General features: G+C 48.1%; 1 protein-coding gene across 2 annotated transcripts in view; it reads left to right on the plus strand.

Moving 5' to 3' along the window:
* The window catches only part of LOC149359057 (uncharacterized), an 81,403-nt gene that overhangs the window by 27,151 nt on the left and 33,570 nt on the right, over window positions 1-20,682 (plus strand). For both annotated transcript variants that reach the window (XM_089571241.1, XM_089571240.1), the window contains exons 2-3: window positions 9,373-9,489; window positions 10,295-10,407. In XM_089571241.1, coding sequence (XP_089427367.1) covers window positions 9,402-9,489; window positions 10,295-10,407 — 201 coding nt within the window. In that variant the 5' untranslated portion in view covers window positions 9,373-9,401. The remainder of the gene's footprint in view (window positions 1-9,372; window positions 9,490-10,294; window positions 10,408-20,682) is intronic.

Below are 20,682 nucleotides of genomic sequence, written 5' to 3' on the forward strand. Positions count from 1 at the left end.
CCTTCACTAGACAGCTTCCAAAGAATTTTCTACATATTCATGAACAGCTTGCTTGGTTGAGATGTAGGATGTTCTGGCTGTTCAGAAAGAGTGGTAGCTAGTGTACTGACACCGTCGATGTGCATCAGTGGGTCGAAGTGCAACATCGCAAGATAAGCTCACAATATTGTAAATAAACAAAAAAAAACGAAGTTGTGCAGCTTGGTCTAGGCGAGTGGTTGCGTTCCTTTTTCCTCCGAGGAATGCCGCAGGTTGTTTTTAGCGTTGGTGGCGTCAGAGTTCACATCCCTGGACGAGTGTTCGCGCCCTGCTCGTTTCCGGTGTCCTCGTATACCTCCCTATACTAGATGTGACCGTGGCCGGGGCACAAACAGGTGCTGAGTTTACGTAGCCGCGAGCTCAGTGCCACGAGATCATCGCCGCGCGCATTCGTACCGCCTTGTTGACTTCAAAAGTGTGCCATCGGCATTCTCAGTTGACCCAAGTAACGAGCCCATCAGCCTGTATTCTGAGGTTTGTTCACCATTGCTGTAAATTTTCTGCGTGGACACGTCGACCTACGGAATGCGCTGTACGCCGCTTTAGCAGGCCACGAGACGACGTAACAGCTTGCTGCCTTTGAATACCCGCGCCTTGTGCATTCTTGCCTGCCCTCCGCTTGTTAGGGCGGTGACTGGAGAACAGAACAGTAGAGGGGCAACCCACAAGTAGGCGCTGAAGTTATCAGCAGATCAGCTCAGGTCTCCTTAACGAGCCGTTAAAGGTTTCAGAGCCGCGGCCGGGCTGCAGCGGGGTGCTTTGAGGGCTCCGGATCCGTGGACCATGCGAGTAACCCGAGAGACGCTTAGACAGCCATGCTGCTCTGTTGATACTTATGACTTGGAGGCAAGTGCTGTCTCGCTTTTCGAAGAAATTACTGAACGCTTCTCCCGAGTTCTGCATGTAGTAGAGGGCAAAGGCACGGTCGTAGTTTACTGCCTAGCCGAAGGCAAGGAAGCTGTAGGCGTTCATTCTCTCCCTTTTGCTTTTGGAAGAACCGCCGCACGGGAGACAGCAGCGAACGGATTGCTCATTTGGTCCAACCACGTGACAGCTATTGTTTTTTTTTCGAATATTTTATATTGGTTGTACGTAAACCTAAGTTCTTGGTCTCCAATACCGTTCTGCCTCTATCTAGCAAGCTCCCTCCCTGGTGAGGAAATTCATCGGCCACAAATCCCGTCAGCCTCCGGAAAATTAAGAGTAGGGGATCGAGAGAAAAAAAAATTTACTCGTGCGCTGCGACAAAGACTAGGTTACTGCTTTGCATTGGTCGAAATGCTTACTGAAACGCAGGAGAGAGAGAGAGAGAGAAACAACTTTATTGCCATAACTTGAGTGGATGCTTGTAGCGCGACAAAAACAGACAAGGGACAGAAGACGAACGGGACAAGCGCTCCCGTTCTTGTCCCGTTAGCGCTTGTCCCATTCGTCTTCTGTCTGGATCAAATCCCCTACTCATTGCCGGTGACTTCAACTGCGCACACGTGGACTGGGGCTATCGGCGCACAAACCACAGAGGCACAGTTCTCTGCAATGAAATGATGGTGCTCCACTTGTCCATCTTTAATGATTTCAGCCTGCCTACGCGGGTTGGTAACAGTGTTACTACAGATACCAGCCCAGATCTCACGCTTGGAAGAAATATGGCCCACCTGCAGTGGGAAAGAACCCAAACCACACTAGGCAGCGACCACCACCTAATTCGCATAACACTAAGCTATCGCCGCCCTCAGCGCAAATTTACCGTTAGACAAACTAATTGGGACCAGCTACGAAAATTTCGCCAGGAACATGTACAGTCAACACAGGTACCCTTCGACCTACACACCTGGACTACCCAGTTACAGGAGGACATTCGCCAACATACCCAAACGCTAGACACTACCCCAGACACCCCCGTAATTGACAGTAAGCTCGCGCACCTCCTTCAAGCTCAAGAACGCATAACAAACAGATGAAAAACTCAAAAACACAATAGGAAACTAAAACTCAAACTGGCACAGCTTCAGACCCAAATAGAACACCACAGTACCACTCTTTGCAAAGCTAACTGGAATCAGATTTGTGACAATCTCCGCGGCAATCTCTCCACAACCCGTGCCTGGCACCTCTTACGCCACATGCTAGACCCCACGAAATCTAAAACCCAGACACGCCTTAGCATTCGCCGCCTTACTCATAACCACAGGCAGGACACGAACGCCTTCCTCGCGCAGGTGAAATCAACATATACCACCCCAGGTCACCCTTGCAAGCACCCCGAGTACACGGGTCCACCTCAACCCCAGCTTGACGCCCCTATTACAGAGGCGGAATTTCGGACAGCCCTTTTAAAATTACGCAATACTGCACCCGGGGAAGATCAAATTACCAATGCTGCCATCCGAAACCTTGACGATGCCTCCATATCTCATCTAGTCACCCACTTTAACGAGTGCTGGAAGTCAGGTACACTCCCTGCCACCTGGAAGCATGGAAAAATCATATTTATTCCTAAACCCCACAAACCCATCAACATATAGAATATCCGACCAATTTCTCTGACATCTTGTCTCGGCAAGGCATTCGAACACATAATTCTTGCCCGACTAACCACGTACATGGAAGACAACCACCTTTTTCCGCACAGCATGGTGGGCTTTCGTGCGCATCTATCAGCACAGGATGCCCTACTACAAATTACACATGATGTGCTTGATGACACGATCCCCCACCTCACTAAAGCTATTCTGGCGGTTGACCTCACAAAGGCATTTGACAGGATTCGACACGATGCCATTTTGCGAGAACTACAGGCACTACAGGTAGGCTCAAATACCTACAACTACGTTCGCGCCTTTCTCTCGGGCCGCACTGCCTCCCTGCACATAGCTGAGCTGAGCACACCACCTTATACACTCGGCGAGCTTGGAACACCCCAAGGCGCGGTCCTCTCCCCCCTTCTATTTAATATTGCTCTCATCCCCCTAGCTCATAAACTCGCTCTCATCCCACACCTAAGGCATACCTTGTACGCTGATGACATTACGGCATGGACCACTCACGGATCTGATGGAGAAATTGAGGAAACTCTTCAATTAGCAGCTAACACCATCTCCGCTCATGCGTGATCTATTGGGCTCGAATGCTCCCCCTCTAAATCCGCGCTTCTCCTCATAAGACCGAAATCTGCAGCTAATTCGCCCATTCAAATCACTTTACAAGGCACCCCTATCCCCGTCACCCCCACCCTCCGTATCCTTGGCCTTTACTTGCAGGATTCCGGACGCAACGATCATACCCTTAAAACACTCAAGGCCTCCACGCAATCCGTGTTGCAACTTCTACGCCGCGTATCCTCCCTGCACAAAGGTTTAGACGAAGCGGATAGCATGAAAGTAGTGCATGCTTTTACACTTAGCCGCATTTTATACGCCACCCCATATCTTAAGCTGAACCGCATAGAAACAGAGCGAGTGAACGCCATGATTCGTCTAGCAACCAAGGCAGCCTTAAACCTACCCCGCAGCACTAGCACAGCCAAGCTTCTTGAATTAGGCATGCATAACACCATTCAGGAACTAGTAGACGCGCACCTTCAGACACAGTATCTAAGACTTGCCGCGAGCGCAACTGGCAGGCATATCCTCGCTTCCCTTCGCATCAACATTCCCGCTAATCAGACATCCCTTATAGCCATTCCTCGACACATTCATACCCCCCTCGTTGTGAAACCTTTTCCCCGGAACATTCATCCCCAGTACCACATCCCTCGCCGCATGGCTCGCGCTAAGGCCCTACACAAGTATTACGGACAAGCCCAGGACGCCATTTACGCCGCGTGCACAACTCATGAAGCTGCAGCTGTTGGTTACAATCCAGCCCTAGCACAGCCCCTTACACACCGCCTTCCCTCGGGCTGTACGCCTGAGGAGGCAGAGGAAACCGCCATCGCCCTAGCCCTTGTACATTCCAATGCAAACTACATCTTTAGCGACTCCAAAACGGCTCTGTTCAACTTCGCGAGAGGCAGGATTCACGCCCCTGCTTGGAAGTTGTTGAACACCCCCTCCAAAAACTTACCACGCAGGGTAGAGCTCCAGTGGGTGCCGGCTCACTCTGGGAATCCAGGAAACGAGGCTGCCGATAAATTGGCCCGAGGTTTGATTTGCCGGGCTCAGGACGGCCTCGGTTCAGGTTTCTCGAGAGAGCGGGCGCACACCTTTGCAGAGCTCACGCAAATGCCCCGCTTGGACCGTCGGACTTACCCTCCTCCACACCCCTCCCTTACCCATTCCCAACAGATCCTCTGGAGACGCCTCCAGACCCGCTCTCTCTCATCCCCTCAGCTGCTATCTCTCTTCTGTGGCACCTCCCCTGCATGCACCCTGTGCGGCGACCCTCACGCCACACTCTCCCACATCCTTTTCGGCTGCCCTGCTGATCCTCCCCCGCAGGGACAGCCCGCGTTATCAAGTTGGGAGGACTGGGAGGTCGTGCTCTCGTCTCCGGACCCGCCATCGCAGCTTGCTGCGGTGCTTCGGGGTGCCGACGTCATGGACAAACACCGCATGAATGTTACGACGTAGAGTGGGACCGTGCGGTGGTCCAGGGACCCAAGGGGGGTCTAAACACACTTGCCATGATAAAGTTTTTCTCTCTCTCTCTCGTCTTCTGTCCCTTGTCTGTTTTTGTCGCGCTACAAGCATCCACTCAAGCAAAATGAACCAACTCGCCCAGCAAAAAGTGTTATTGAACTTTATTGCCATAGAGTGGCGGGATTTAGGGCAGGTGGGCTTGGTGTGGCCCCCAGGTGGGGGCGACTTCCTGGGCCCACGAAATGAGTGCCAGTTGGATGCTCTTGTCTGGCCTTCTGAGGAGTTGGTTCCATCCTTCCTCGGAGGGAGCTGGCAGTAATGTTCTAGGGGGCGGATTTCGAGCGCAACCCCAGAGGATGTGCGCCTGGGTGGCGATTTCTCCCTGGTAACAATTTTGGCAGACGGGGTCGTATTCCCCGTCTGTGATGAGTGAAAGCCTAGAATGGCTAAGGATGGAGTGTGTCTGCAACCTGCGGAGCAAGGTGGCTTGCGCTCGATTCAAGTCGGGGTGTGGAGGCGGGAACTGGCGTCTCATCTCTCTGTGGAGGTTGGTAATTTCGGCAAAGGTCTGGGGAGCCTCGGCAAGAGCGTCTGGGTCCGTGGGGCCGGCCGCCCGGTTGGTTAGTCCTCGGGCTAGTCAGTCGATCCCTTCGTTTCCAGAGTTTCCCGCATGGGCGGGTGCCCAGACCAGGTTGGTCTTATGGTCGGGAGTGCAGCCGCGAAGGATGCGTGCAGCGGGGTGGCAGATAACACCTGCCGAGTAATTTTGTATTGCTCTTTTGGAGTCGCTGAGGACTGTGCGGGTACGTGGGTCAGCGATGGCCAGCGCGATGGCGGTTTCTTCTGCCGCTGTCGGAGAGTGAGCTACTACTGTGGCGGCGGTGACGAGAGAAGACTGTGGCGTGGTTGCACAAGCCACGTATGTGTTTGCACTTTGCCGTGCAGCATCTACGTATATTGCGTGTTCGTCGGCAAGGTATGTGGCATCTAGTGCTTGGGCTTTCAGCTGACGGCGCGTATCATGGCGGCCAGGTAGCATGTTTTTGGGGATTGGTTTTATAACTAGGCGGCTATAGACCCCTATCGGAATGTGCGTCGTGGGGTGGACGTCGCCTATGGGGTTGATGTTGAGACGGTCAAGTATGAGCCGCCCGTGTTTAGTGCGGGAGAGGCGGTGGATTTGGGCGGTCTTGTGTGCCTCTATGAGTGTGAGCGTGTTGTAGATGTCGAGTTGGAGGAGGTGCTGTGTGCTAGCGTACTGAGGTAGCCCCAGTGCCGCTTTGTACGCTGAACGTATAATGCTGTTCACAGCTTCCTCGTCCTTCCGGCGGAGGTGATAGTAGGGGTAGGAGTAGACTATCCTGCTAATGAGGAAAGCTTGCGTGAGCCGACAGAGGTCATCCTCCTTCATACCTCTGCGGCGGGTGCTGATGCGGCGGATAAGTACAGCGTTATGAACGCCGCTGTGAGGTTCTTAGCTTTGTTATTCCATTGCCCAAAGTTTGTTTTCATGCAAAGAAGACGTAAACACACTGAGAAAGTTAGGTCCTTGCGAAAATTCTCCACGTATACATAACGAAGTCCGTACTAGCGAGGTACGACTATATATAATTCCGAACCACGATGAGGGTGAAACGCCGTGCCATGTTTGATGAATACATAGTATAGCGTTGTGCTAAAATAGGCTAGTGGGAAAACAACTCAAATGAATAAAGAAGGAATGAAGGGACGGTCTAGCCAATACCATGCGACTGACATACACGTCGAATGCATAAGCTTTGACTGATTCGGTTGCTTCGTAAGCAGCGTCACTTTTTCTAGGACCATTTGCGTTGGGAACTATTATTTAGACGCTGAACAAATATATTCCAGATGCTACATCACGAATAGTTGACCTACCACGTGTTTTTTTCGCCACATTTTGCATTGGGCTGATCATGGTGAAAAATTCGTGGTCGGTGTCGCACAAATCTATTCACTCAATTTATTCTTTTCATTCACAGTTAGTGAATCGAATCGATTACAAAGAGGCGTTATGGAGTGCATAGGCGCACAGTTGTCCTCTCCTTTTTAATTTCTCCGGCACCAGTTGGCGAGCTGTTTTCGTAAGGATCGGCAGCACACTACACTTTTCTTCAGGCGTTTTGCAGGGGCTTCAGATGCCTTGCAGAGAAGCGAGAGGTTTCGCTCAGGTGGACTTTGACGGGCGAGCCGATGTAAAAAACGCGCATTTCAACCTATGCGCCGTTGTGGCCTACCTGTTTTGACGAGTGTAATTTAAAGAAAGTGGACATTTGTGATAAATAATAAAAAATAACAGCCAAATATACAACGAAGCCGCTTACAAATACATATAAATGAATACAACTTGGTTCTGTCGTGCCTTAATGAGCGTTATTCCTGTCGCGTGTGTCCTGCAAAATTTGTATGTTTGCTCATGATTGTGTTTTTTATCAAACCGGTAATATAACACGTATCATCAAATATCCCTCAAAAGCGACCTTAAAAAGCGGTATTAGTTGCTGTCGACATAGAAGCCATACATAAACGCTCCGAGCTCTCATGCCAGAATACCGGCTTTTCTTCTTGCGTATACTTTGGATAGTGTATGCAATGTCGGGTGCAAAAAGTGGTACGCAACATTAGAGGTTGTATGGCTTGCTGCTTTTGCGGCCATTTTCGGCATTTAGGCCAAGCTGGAGCGCCACTCATCGAAACGAGAAAAATGACTTGCCTCTGGATCAAAACAGTCTCCTTCGATCACAGTACACCACATATCTAAGGTGCCGTAACTAGTTGTTACCAAGCTTCTCACATGATTCTCGGTCGATAGATTTTTATTTGCCTACTCAAATTTGTTCTATTTATTTTTGATTTTTTTGAAGCCGGTATCCGACCTTGAGGTCGCTAATGGAAACCTCAACCTCAGATGCTTAGAAACACTTCTAGAAAAGCTACCAGAGCCATATCTGTTAGTCGGAGAACTCCTCTTTCTGGGGAAGTGGAGAAACTAATCCCAGAGGTCGCATTTTAGAAGATTTTATTCTGTGCAGTAATGTGTGCCTACTGAATTCAGGAAAGCCCATATACTGCTCCCTAAAAACTGCAAAAATTAGCAGTTTAGATTTATCGTTTAATTCACCATCACCTTTTAATGATGTTAAATGAGATCTTCTGGACAACCCACGCGGAATGGATCATTTTCCACCCATTATTATACCTGAAGAGATAACTGTACAGCAGCTGTATCCCACCAGTAGTCACATACGAGGCAGAAACGAGGAGGCTAACGAAAAGGGTTCTGCTTATATTAAGGACGACACAGCGAGCACTCAGGACCAATGCCACTCCGCTAGCCCCGATTACACTGTGGAGGTCGACAGGACCAACCCACCGAGGTATAGCCCGCAGGCAAATCGTTTATTTGGGGTGATTCCAAAATACGATAACCGCCCTCAGTAGCACAGGCAGCAGGAAACGGGCACGGGGAAAGCTCGATGTCACCTGTAAAAGCCGCGTTTGTCTCATGGCTCCGTCCATCCCGTCCATCCCGTCACGCGTTGTCTCATGGCTCCTTCAACTCTCTCCACGTGGTGGGCTGCCCGTGCGGCCACCGAATACACGAGGGGGAAAGGAGGGTCGCCCACGTGACGATGTGGATGCTGCTTCCCAGCTTTCTTCTCTGCCAACCCCGAGAGAGCCGGGAGGGTAAGGGTCGCTGTAGGCCACTTGAGAGAGTTCGGCAGGATATGCGCCGCCTAGGGCGGTCGAAGGGTAGACTGGATGCTCGCAACTGTTATCCCCAACCGTTCCCAATCTAGGTCTCCAAATACCTCCAGCAACTAGGCGGTGAATAGCATTGGAAATATAGTGCCTCCCTGTCTGACATCCTTCCGTACTGCAATTTTATTGCGGTGGTTATGGAGGACACCTGCGATCCTCTAGTCAAGTGCACCCTCGGAGGGCGAAGCCCTCCTCTAAAATAAGCAAATCACGGAACATGTGCTACTCTCGCTTGCACACACTTCCTTCTATCGACCTCATCCCCTCCGTTACTCGCATCCCCATCCCCCGCAAAATTAATTTGGGCCCACTGCTCTCTGGAGTCCCGTTGTAGTTTTTTCGGGCGCGTTCCGACTCGTCCTATAGAAACTGCCCCCTTCCATACGCCGACCTAGGACAATGCCAGTTCCATTGTCTTATCGCCCTCCCAATACCTATACTTCTCTCAAAATCCAACTAGCGTGCCTGGCTGGGATCGGCACAGCTGGCCGACTAAGTAGCCCTGGGCGCTCTCCCAAGGTCGTGCTGCTCTACCCTCCACCATGCTTTTCCATCCGCCACCATGATTTTCATTACAATAATTCAGCAATATGATGGCTTCCAATATTCCCTTCATAAGCTGTTCTAGTGTGAAGACGGTGGCATTCTTCGGCATTGAACCCCAGTCCTCCGGCTCAGTAGCCGAACACCCTTACCACAGGGCTAAGGCAAAATGCAACAGCAGCCATGGGCTGTGCACTGTCCGGGCGCGTTAAAACGTCGGGTGGTCCAGATTATTGTGAAGATCTTCACTGCGGTGTCTTTCATAGCTCATGAGCAGTTTGGGGACGTTAAACTGAACACAGCATGTAGCACTGTCACCTTATAAAAGCTGAAGCTGATCCAGGGGTTGCCTGGATCTTTTCTTATCTTGCCCTTAATTCCCTTACTCCCCCCCCCCCCCCCCCCCCCTGGTAACAAATTTGTGCAGGTCCGTGCTGTACCCGAGCGCGTGGCTGGATGACCGGAGGAACAGGAGAAGTTGTCCACGCCGCTGCGCCTGAAGCCTTGGGCGGCAGAGCTCCCCGTCTCCGAGAACCTGCACACGGTGAGCACATCGCGCAATTCAGCCAAAGCTAAAATGCTGCGGAACCATCTAAATGCATAGTCCGCAGGAGCAGGACTAAGGAAAGCGAACTTTTTTTGGATGTCTAGAGTATATGAACTCCCCTTACTGTCACAGTTGTATTGTGGCCATGATGTTCATGAATTATAAAAGATCAGTTGCGTTTGGTATATTTGAAGGACCGGTCATGCTTGCAGTCTTGCTTTACATGTTGTTTGGCACCTGTGCACTGCTGCAAGCGCGCTATAGTAGAAGATATACGCGCAGTGCAAAAGCAAGGAGGTGACACATCAGGGAAAAAAAAAAGGCGAGGATCCGTGTGCGAAACTACATATACATGAACTACGCGGACGACTGGGTGCTGTGTGAGTATTTGGAACTCCGGGGCCTGCTGAACTAGTTGCAAGTGAAATTAGTGATGACACATTGGAATGATGCGTGAGTCACGGATACGCTGCGAAAATGCTGAGTATGATTGAGTAATTGGGTGCGATGTCAGGCGTCACTGCAATTCAGCAGTGACGCCTTATGGCTGCTATTTAGTAATTACTTCCTTATTATAAATCTACTTCACCGTGGGGGATTTCCCTAAACATCGCACTACTCCTGTCTTCTAAGGTCCCTGTAGTGGCATGCTAATTGATCGCATGTATAAAAAGAGAAAAAATTCCAGAAACAGAAAAGAACAAAGAAAATACCTGAAGAGAACCGTAGCAGGCACCGGGCTAACCGCGACGAAAGTTGACAATGGGCTACAGTTTCAAACCCCCATAACGAATTTGCGCAGGTCACGACTGTAGGCAGACACGTGGTTGGATGACTGGAGGTGCAGGACACGTTTTCTACGTACACGAGAATCTTTGGACGGCAGAGCTCACTGTCTCCGAGGACCGGCACACGGTGAGCACGTCACTTATTGCATTCCGTGCGACAATGCCGCAGCGTCAACGAGATGGTCTGTAGAAGCAGCAGGATTGTGGAAATTGCAAACTTGACTTGGCTGCACAAAGTACCTGTGCTCCCCACACTCCCACAGTTGTGTTGTAGCCAGGGTGTTTATAATATATCTCAAGGCAATGATCACAAAATGAACAAGGGAGGGGAAAACCTCAGTTTGCTAGAGCCAACGTTTCGACAAGGGGACTTGTCTTCGTCTGGGCCCAGACGAAGACAAGTCCCCTTGTCGAAACGTTGGCTCTAGCAAACTGAGGTTTTCCCCTCCCTTGTTCATTTTGTGATCGCCAAGGACCATCTACCGCACCCTCTCTCTACCATAGACTCAAGGCAATGATGTTCGGTATATGAACGGACCAATCATGCTCGTCAGTGGGAATTTCGAACTACATTTTCTATGACTGCTCAACTGTGAGCATTATGGAGTAGTAGTATAAACTTCATTCCGCAAAATGGGACGGGGTTTAGGGGTTGGGGTCTTGAGCAGCAGGTGGTGTTCCTAGGTACAGGGTCCCATTGGTTCTTGCTGCCTCCTCGGCCCGCTCAACCAGCGCAAGCTGATCTTGCGGGTCGGAGCTGGACAGAAGCTCCTCCCGCTGCTCGACTGACGGGTTTGTAATTTTGGGCTCTATCGGACTCACCCGACAGCCCCATGTGGAGTGGTAGAGGGTGGCTATCTCTCCGCACCACACGCATTCTGGAGTGTATTGCGAAACACAAGGCGCCATGATGTGAGGAGAAAGAGGCCTAGCTTCTCTTTCGAGGGTGACAGCGCCCGAGCAGTTACTTTTGTGAGACAGGATGAACATCATAATCAGAGAGAGGGGGGGGGGGGGGGGAAGGAACGCGGATTTCGCGCTGACTGTTGACGACGCGCAGAGACATTGCAGAATCTTTTGGAGATAGCGACGGCCCCACGGAAACGTTTTCCCTTACAATCAGGCTCATCCTTGCATTGATTCCGCGGAAAAAGAATTCCTTGCTGCTGGAGGCTAAAAAAAAATAATGTGGCTTGTAACCGCTTATGAAGTGAATGAACGTAATGGCCTCATTATACGCGGAAAGCTTACAAGAAGGTTAGGCCCTAGCGTCCAATGGTGGCCATCAGGGTGGTTCCTGGTATCGTGTTCTCCCCGCCTTTTCGGTCGGGTTTTGCACGTTGTTCGGCGGCTGCCGGCATGGTTCACTGGAACAAATTATTCGCTTTGTCGCTTTGGGGACCGTAGACGAAGACACGTACAAACTGCGAAAACGAAGTGCCCACAGTAATGGTTAACTGGCTAGCGAAGCAGCACTTACCACCAATTCGTTCTGCACTGTTTAGTTCACACGCTTCTACTGCAAAATTACAAGACATCAACATGACGAAAGCCGGCGCTGTGGCCGCTGGGCCCAAAAGACGCTGGTTCGATCCCGCGGCGATCACGTTTCCACGGAGGCGACATGTTAGAGGCCCATGTGCTGTGCGATGTCAGTGCACGTTAAAGAACCTCAGGCGATTAAAACCTTCGGAGACATTAACTAAGGCATAGCCCATATCGTGAACATGAAGACAGGAGGGACTCCGACTTATAACTTTGTTTAATGAAGGTACAGTCGGGGACAAAAGTCTCCGCACCACGTGTTCCTCTAACGAAGCCGATAGCTTTGCTAATAGGCGGCGGCTGGGGACCACCCTTGTGGAGGCAAAAGTTAAATTTTTGTTCTTTCATCTCCACAAGTGCGGTCTCCAGCTGCTGTCTGATAGTAGAGCTATAAGCTTTGTTTGAGGAACACGTGGTCCGGAGACTTTTGTCCCCGACTGTACCTATATATTTCTATATCGATCGGCACACTGCTGTAGGTACCGAGGAAGGCCACAGCAAGGACACGTGGACAAGACATCCGAAAGATACCACGCACGCTTTTTTTTTTACTGGACGTTTTGTTTCATAAACGTTCATGAAACAAAACGTCCAGTATAAAAAAAAAAGTCTGTGTGGTTGCTGCGGGCTTCTGCGGTACCTGCAGCAGCGTGCACCCTCCTCTTGCGCTTCGCTTTTTTTTTACCCAAACAACTTATATGGTTCCAAAATTTCCTTGGCCCACCTTTAGCTGCGCGATCAGGGGATTACTTTATTTTACTCTGGACGAGGACCTATACAAGCAGTTTCTATCATCGATAAGATTCCCATTTTCGAGGAAGTGGTCAATCCTCGGCCGATGGGCTCCTCGTCTGTCTACCAGGCGGGGAGTCCCGGGACCTTCCTCTGTGTATAAGGGTGAATCAGAGGCGACAAAGTATCAGGAACCCTTAGTTTATACATGCCGTATGGAAAAATCTGCAAAAAAATCTGATCGACCCCCGAAAAGGGGTCGCACCGATGTGAAGAAACTGAGTCCACAGAAGCCAGAAACGTTTGCGAAGTTTTTTATGCTGCACTCAAACACTAATGTACCGGTAGCCAACCTATCTGCATTTGTCATCGCCAACACCCTAAAAAGTTGTGTAGGCAAAGACTACAAAGCAAAAAAGCAACGAACCGGAGACCTCCTTGTAGAAATAAACACAAAAGAACAGAGCACCAAACTGATGTCATTACAGAATCTTGGAGAAATGAGCATACAGGTACCCCCGTACCGCACCCTGAACCACTCAAAGGGCGTCATATCTGAATATGAACTCCTACAGAGTACCGATGCGGAAATGGAAGAACTAGCCGAACAGGGAGTAATAGCAGCCCGACGAATAACCATCCGGAGAAACAATGCTGAAATCAAGACCAAACATATTGTACTAACTTTCAATAGCACAACTCTGCCTGACTCCATCCATGCCGCATACCTCCATTGTAAAGTCCGCCCATACATACTGAATCCGAGACGATGTTTCAAGTGGCAGCGCTTTGGACACAGCATGTTGGCCTGCCGAGGCAAACCCACTTGTGTCACATGCGCAGAAGACCCACATACAGAAGAAAGATGCGAACGCACACCAAAGTGCATCAACTGCAATGGCGCACATGGCGCGTACTCCAGGTCGTGCCCAGTCGGGAAAACAGAAAAACAAATCATAACTTTGAAGACCACAGAAAACCTGTCCTACCTTGAAGCAAAAAAACGCGTCTCTTTCCAACAGAAAGGGACATACTCTGAAGCGGTGACGCGGGGACCGCCGCCGCCTTCAGTTTCTGTCGGCACACAGGTCGATCCGAAGGACCTGGGGACGACAGCCAAGTACCCACCACAGAAGTCGGTGACACAGTCCACAGGGCTGAAAATTTCGCGGGAAGACCACGCGATCCTCGCCGGAGGCCCTCAGGCCCCACTTTCAGCAGCGGCATCCTCGGCGACAGACACCCAGAACAGCTCTGCTGAACTGGACCTGTTGCCCCACCCCTCTAAGAAGGCAACTGCTGACCCAAGAGACTCTGCCCCTGGAGCAGAGCATGATTCACTATTGCCAACAAAAAAGACGAATGCGAAGGCCACGGGCCATCGCAAACAAGAAACATCCTCCACGTCCACCGTGGAGGAGATGGATGTCAGCGAAAGTCCGCTGACATCTAAAACACACGTATCCGCGGATTCTCCGCGGAAATCCGGCGCCACGAAAGTGGCGATGGATACAACTCCTGGTTCGCCACCGCTGCAGCGGCGGCGAGACTCCCTAGAGAAAAAAGGGAAACCACGAATCACTGCCCCTGAGAATAAGTAACTTTCCCCAATCCCCAACTTATCACAATGGCGTATCTAATACAATGAAACTGTAGAGGTCTACACAGAAACTACACAGACATAACCGATATGCTCAAAACAATGGCACCTACAGCTGTGTGCCTGCAAGAAACGAACCTTGGGCCACAGCACACAAACATCTTAAAAAAATATAATATTTTCCGGAAAGACCGAGTACAAGCTAGCCGACTCTCAGGAGGCGTCGCTATCATAACGCAAAGCGATGTCCCTGCAAGAGAGGTAGCATTAAAGACGAACTTAGAAGCGGTCGCAGTAAACATCATTAGCCATAAAACAATAACAATATGCTCTGTGTACATACCATCACACAACACAATAGCCATGCATGACCTAGAAGAACTTCTGGAACAGTTGCCAGAGCCATATGTAATAATAGGGGATTTTAACGCACACTCCTCATTCTGGGGAAGTGAACATACTGATTCCAGGGGTCAGCTCATCGAGGATATAATGCTTTCGAATAACATATGTTTAATGAATACGGGAAAAGCCACGTACTGTTGCCCCAGCTCTGGAAAAATGAGCTGCCTCGATTTAGCATTTGCATCACCATCTGTTTTTAATGATTTTATTTGGGATGTTTTAGATGACCCCCGGGGGAGTGATCACTTACCTACGGTTTTAAAACTAACATCAGCTACATTCATCCTCCCTACGAAGCCACGGCGATGGAAAATTCACCTCGCCGATTGGGCACTTTTCAGAACGAAGGCCACACTAGAAAAAGGATATGCCGAAACCCTTACTATAGAAGAACTAAATGAAAAATTTGTCACATGCTTAATATCTGCAGCAATAGAAGCCATCCCACAAACGTCTGAAATTTCACGAAAAACACATAAAGTTTGGTGGTCAAATGAATGCTCAATGGCTAAAAAGCAGCAAAACAAGGCTTGGGGCAACCTTCGCAGATATCCCACTGCAGGAAACTTGCTCATCTTCAAAAGGGCTAGAGCCAAAGCACGATACATTAGACGCAACGTAGAAAGGGCATCATGGCAAGAGTACATATCCTCCATAAACAGCTCAATATCATCAAAGAAAATGTGGGAGCAGGTGCGGAAATTCACAGGAAATTTTACTCCATTCACATTTCCAATGCTAACAACACCCGGTACTCAAAAAACATTAGAAGAGCAGGCCAACATATTGGGTGAGCATTTTTCCACAGTTTCAAGCGCATCCAACTACACACACACATTTCAAAAGCACAAAACAATAGTAGAAAAACAAAGCCTGCCCTTTGGAACATGCATACATGAAGACTACAATCAGCTTATTACCATGCAGGAACTAAACACAGTACTAACATCCGGTAAAATGACAGCACCAGGCCCAGACAATATACATTATGACATGCTTGCTCACCTCTCTGAGGCTGTCATAGAGGCTCTCCTAAAATTTTTCAATAAAATATGGATGAGTGGAGAAATCCCCCAAGCATGGAAAGAAGCAATCATAGTACCCTTTCTAAAACCTGGCAAACCACAAACTAGTCCCACCAGTTACAGGCCAATAGCACTAACTAGCTGTATAGCAAAATCATTCGAAAGCATTCTAAACATCAGACTAACCTTCATACTTCAGTCCCAGCAACTTTTAGATATACACCAGTGCGATTTTAAAAAGACATGTTCCACAACCGATCACCTTGTACGCTTTGAGAACACAGTCCGGGAAGCGTTCATCCACAGCCAACACTGTATCGGAGTCTTCTTTGATCTGGAGAAGGCTTACGATACCACGTGGAGGTTAGGTATCCTCCGTGACCTAGCGGACCTAGGTATCCGCGGCAGGATGCTGAGCTGTTTGAGCGACTTCCTGACCAATCGAACGTTCAGAGTCCGCCTAGGCGCAACCTTCTCCAAGACTTTTATCCAAGAAACTGGAGTGCCCCAAGGGTGCATCCTCAGCACGACCTTATTTGTCATCAAAATGAACTCCATAGGAAAAGTAATCCCAAAATCGATAACGTACTCAGTTTACGTAGACGACCTCCAAATAGCATGCACGTCTTCCAGCATACCTACCTGTGAGCGGCAAATACAAATAACAATAAATAAACTGGCTACCTGGGCAGATAGAAATGGATTTAGATTTTCCCCTCAGAAAACAGTAGCGGTTCTGTTCTCTTTGAGACGAGGCCTACAGGCCGACCCCACACTATATTTAAACCAAACCCCACTACCTGTCAAACAAGAGCATAAATTCCTAGGGATAAATTTCGATAAAAAGCTCACTTTCTTGCCACATATAAACAGCTTAAAGAAAAAAGCTTCCCTGGCCCTCAATGTGCTGAAAATACTATCAAGAAAACGCTGGGGGTCTGATAGAGCTTCCCTGTTACATATATATCGTTCTCTGGTTCGCTCTAAGTTAGACTATGGGTCCATAGTATATGGCTCAGCAAGACCGTCCTACATAAAACGACTGGATCCTGTCCACAATCTTGGTTTAAGGTTGTCTTCCGGTGCTTACAGAACCTCACCAATAGCAAGTCTGTATGTGGAAACTAATGAACCATCCTTAGAAGATCGAAGAACAGCACTAACTTGTACATACATCCTCAAAATCCTTTCTCAGCCCAAACATCTCTGTTACCCAATTGTCACGAAATGCCCATCCCGAATACTCTTCAACAACAAGCCCCATGCGATTAAGCCGTTGCTCTTGCGCTTCGAAGAAAAATGTCAAACTCTGAACATACTAAACGAAATCAAAAATATTGCCCCAAGACACGAAGCGCTACCACCGTGGTACACTCTCCCCATAGTGTGTGACGTCACACTAACACGCCTCAGGAAAACCTGTACACCACACGACCATATAATACAAGAATATCTAGCACTACAAGAAAAATACAGAAATTACACGTCATTTTATACTGACGGGTCAAAAACTCATGCTCATGTAGGAAGCGCAGTAATACAAGGAGAAAATAAAAATGCAGTACGACTGCCGTCTTGTGCTACAGTTTTCACCGCTGAGTGTTATGCCATTTGTGTTGCGGTACAGAAAATAACAAATGAAAACATCAAAAACAGCATCATTTATACAGATTCACTGAGGGTTCTTACAGCATTAAAATCCAAAAATGCCACGGAGCCACTGACAGGAAGCATCATACACAACATAGTAAAGATCACAACACAAAAACATGTTATAAAATTCTGCTGGGTTCCCAGTCACGTTGGCATTAGGGATAATGAGAGAGCCGACATGTGTGCTGCACAAGCCGGAACCATGGAAATAAAACATGTGAATTTGCCTCCTAGGGATTACATGAAGTTACTACGTAGCAAACTAAGAGCCAAATGGCAAGCCTCTTGGGAAAATGAAGGAAACAACAAGCTGCAAACTGTAAAGCCCATTTTAAAAGAATGGAAATCATGCCGCCATAAAGAGCGTTTTATCGAAGTAATTTTATGTCGTTTACGCATAGGTCACACACACATCACCCATAACTTCTTATTACAAAAAAAGACAGACCTCTGTGTGAAATGTGTGGTGAGGAGCTCACAGTAAATCACATTTTAATTTCTTGTTCGCATCTCGAAGTACTTAGAAAAAATTTTTTTACGGCATTTTACAATGAACACATTCCATTTCATCCCGCATTGCTTTTAGGCGAGCAAACACTTGTCGAGTTTTCACTTGTTTGTAAGTTTCTAAAAAAAGCCAATGTTTTAAATCTATTATAATGTAACCTCTGTACACTTGACATAACATCATCTAACCTTGTGTTTGGCGCATGATAGCCATAGTTGCTTATGCGCCATAAAACCCTATATAACGTAACGTAAGCTTAAAGGGCAGCTGCACCACTTTTTGAGAATTTCGCGATGTTCAAGGATTCAAATCTATATAGGCTGTAGGTAAAGCATGCCAAGTTTTTTTGCACTAGCATTTAAAATGGTCACGTAATCGACGATTGAATTTCGCGCTTCTCCTCAAAGCACCAAAGGAGTGCGGGGAAGTTCAGCGTGACGTCACAGAAGGTATGATTTCAAGTTACCGCTGCCGTCAGCCACACACTAGCGTTCCTTGTTGAATGCTGCCTAACAATGTTCGGAGGGCATTGCCTTTGGCGACGTTGGTTTTTTCCTTCAAATTGGGCGTGTATGCATTGAAAATGTACCGATACCTTCGATGACGTCATCATGCCCCCCCCCCCCCCCCTCCCTTGGCGTTGTGCTCTGCGGAGAAGCCCGAAGGCCGTCGCGATTTTAATCGGCGATTACTTCACCATTTCAAATGCTAGCCCAAAAGGACTACGCATGCTTTACCTGCAAGTTTCACACATCCGACCCATTTAAGCTCATCGATTTCTGAAACCAATGCAGTTGCCCTTTAACGACAACCGGTTATTTTGCTTTCGTATTACATGCCGTGCCGAAGGCCATTTTCTCCTCTTGATTTCGACTGGGATGTCCTTAACCAGCGTTTGTTCTTTCACCCACTCCGCCCGCTTCCGATCTCTTAACGTTACACCTATTATTTTTCTTTCCATAGCTCGATTCGTCGTCCTTAGCTTAAGCTGAACCCTTTTCGTTAGCCTCCATGTTTCTGCCTCATAGGTGAGTACCTGTAATATACATCCGTTGTATACTTTTCTCTTGAGGGATATTGGTAAACTACCATTCATGATATCTGAGAGAGCCTGTCATATGCGGTCCACCCCATTCTTATTCTTTCAGTTAATTCATTTCATTTATTGTTTTCTTAAACGCCTGAAGGCATTACATAAGGGGGACGTATTGTTGAAACGGCGTAAGGCGATGTGAACATGCATAACAAACAGGAAATCAAACGTGCACACTCACATGGCAAAGGCTCCAACCATGACAGGATTCGACAACAGGTGATACACCACTCTTGAAAGACAGATTAAACAATATTTGCTGCAAAGTGCGCTTATGCGACCAGGATCTGTATGAGATGAATTTTTATTTTCTCCCGGAATGTTTTGTGATCAGTGCATGAAACGATGTCGTTAGGCTGTGAATTCGAGTGTTCTCGCGTTGGCAAAGAATGGGTTGTTGTAAGCATTCGTGCGGGCACCCTATGCGTGCTATCGGGTTTCCGTGACTGAGCCGTAAGGACGTTCGTAGTGACGTGGTTAATAGAGTGTGTCGTGTTCTCGTGCTATGACAAATGTATTGAGTAATCATTGGCGGGAAACGACAGGGCGTGACTCGGAGGGACTGCTTGAGGGCGGTGACGCCGGTTTCTCTTGAGTAACATGAAGTAATGAACCGAGCTGCACGATTTTAGATCGATTCCAAATCGACGGTGAGATATGATTGCCATGGGTGCCAGATGGATGATGCACACTGTAATTTTGGCCGTACAAATGTTTCGTACGCCAGCTGTTTTATGTTAGGGGATGCAGATTTCAGATTACTTCTCTGGCAGCCAAGTGTGAGTGTAGTATCGGAGCAAATAGTTGTAATGTGGGTGACCCATGAAAATGATGGTGCGAGATGTACACCTAGGTGATTATAAGATATTGCAGCGGTGATCGGCACTGATGAGATACTGTTAGTGTGCACATGCGATATGGCGGGTTTGTGAGTGAAGGAAAATGATGTGCATTCAGATAGATGTAATGGCGCTCGCCATTTTTCGCACCATGATGCAATAACGTCAAGGTCCTGTTGCAAACCAAGGTTATCAGTCGGGATATTTATTGCATTATAAATGGCGAATCATGCGCGAAGACTCGTAATTTGCATTGAATGTTAGAGGGTAGGTCGTTAATGTATATTAAGAAAAGTAATGGTGATAGGCTGGCCCCTTGAGGGACACGTGATGTTACATCTCGTAAGGGTGACTACAGGTTTTCTTACTGAATTTGATCCTAGTGCCAGTGGAAATAATCTACGCGCTGACTGATATAATCTGCGTGCCATGAATTTAATCTGAGTGCAAAACATTTAATCCACGCGCCAGCGTATTTAATCCAAGCGCCAACTCAAACAATGCGAGCGCCAACCAATTTAATCCCAGTGCCAACGCAAATAATACGTGCGCCAGCTGTTTTAATCCAGGTGCCAACCAATTTATTCCACACTCGAAAAACGAATGCTGTAGAAGACTCCAAAGCATAGAACACGAATACCAGGAATAAAGATTAGATAATTTTTCAAACCATGCGATGCCTAAGCGAAGTGTCCACATATTGCATAGCTTTCATCAATATTATAACCAACACTAATTTGATACAAGTGTTTTAAAGAGCCGTTTAAAGCGCACAATATCAGCATTAAAAAGCTGCACAGGGGCTCAGTTCTATGGCTTACTGGCTCTTTATTACGACCATAGAACGGAGGAGGGCACAAATGCACACATTGTTTATAATGTAACATTGAATCCACTGTCTTCAATAAAAGATGCGATTATTTTGTCAGATAGTCAAAGAAAGTGTTAATAAACCGTACTTTAGATTAGCCCTACGTAGTTTCGTGTGAAAAAAAGGTACAC

The sequence above is a fragment of the Amblyomma mixtum genome, chromosome 2 (genome assembly GCF_055824585.1).
Source record: "Amblyomma mixtum isolate Tamu chromosome 2, ASM5582458v1, whole genome shotgun sequence".
Classification (NCBI taxonomy): Eukaryota; Metazoa; Arthropoda; class Arachnida; order Ixodida; family Ixodidae; genus Amblyomma; species Amblyomma mixtum.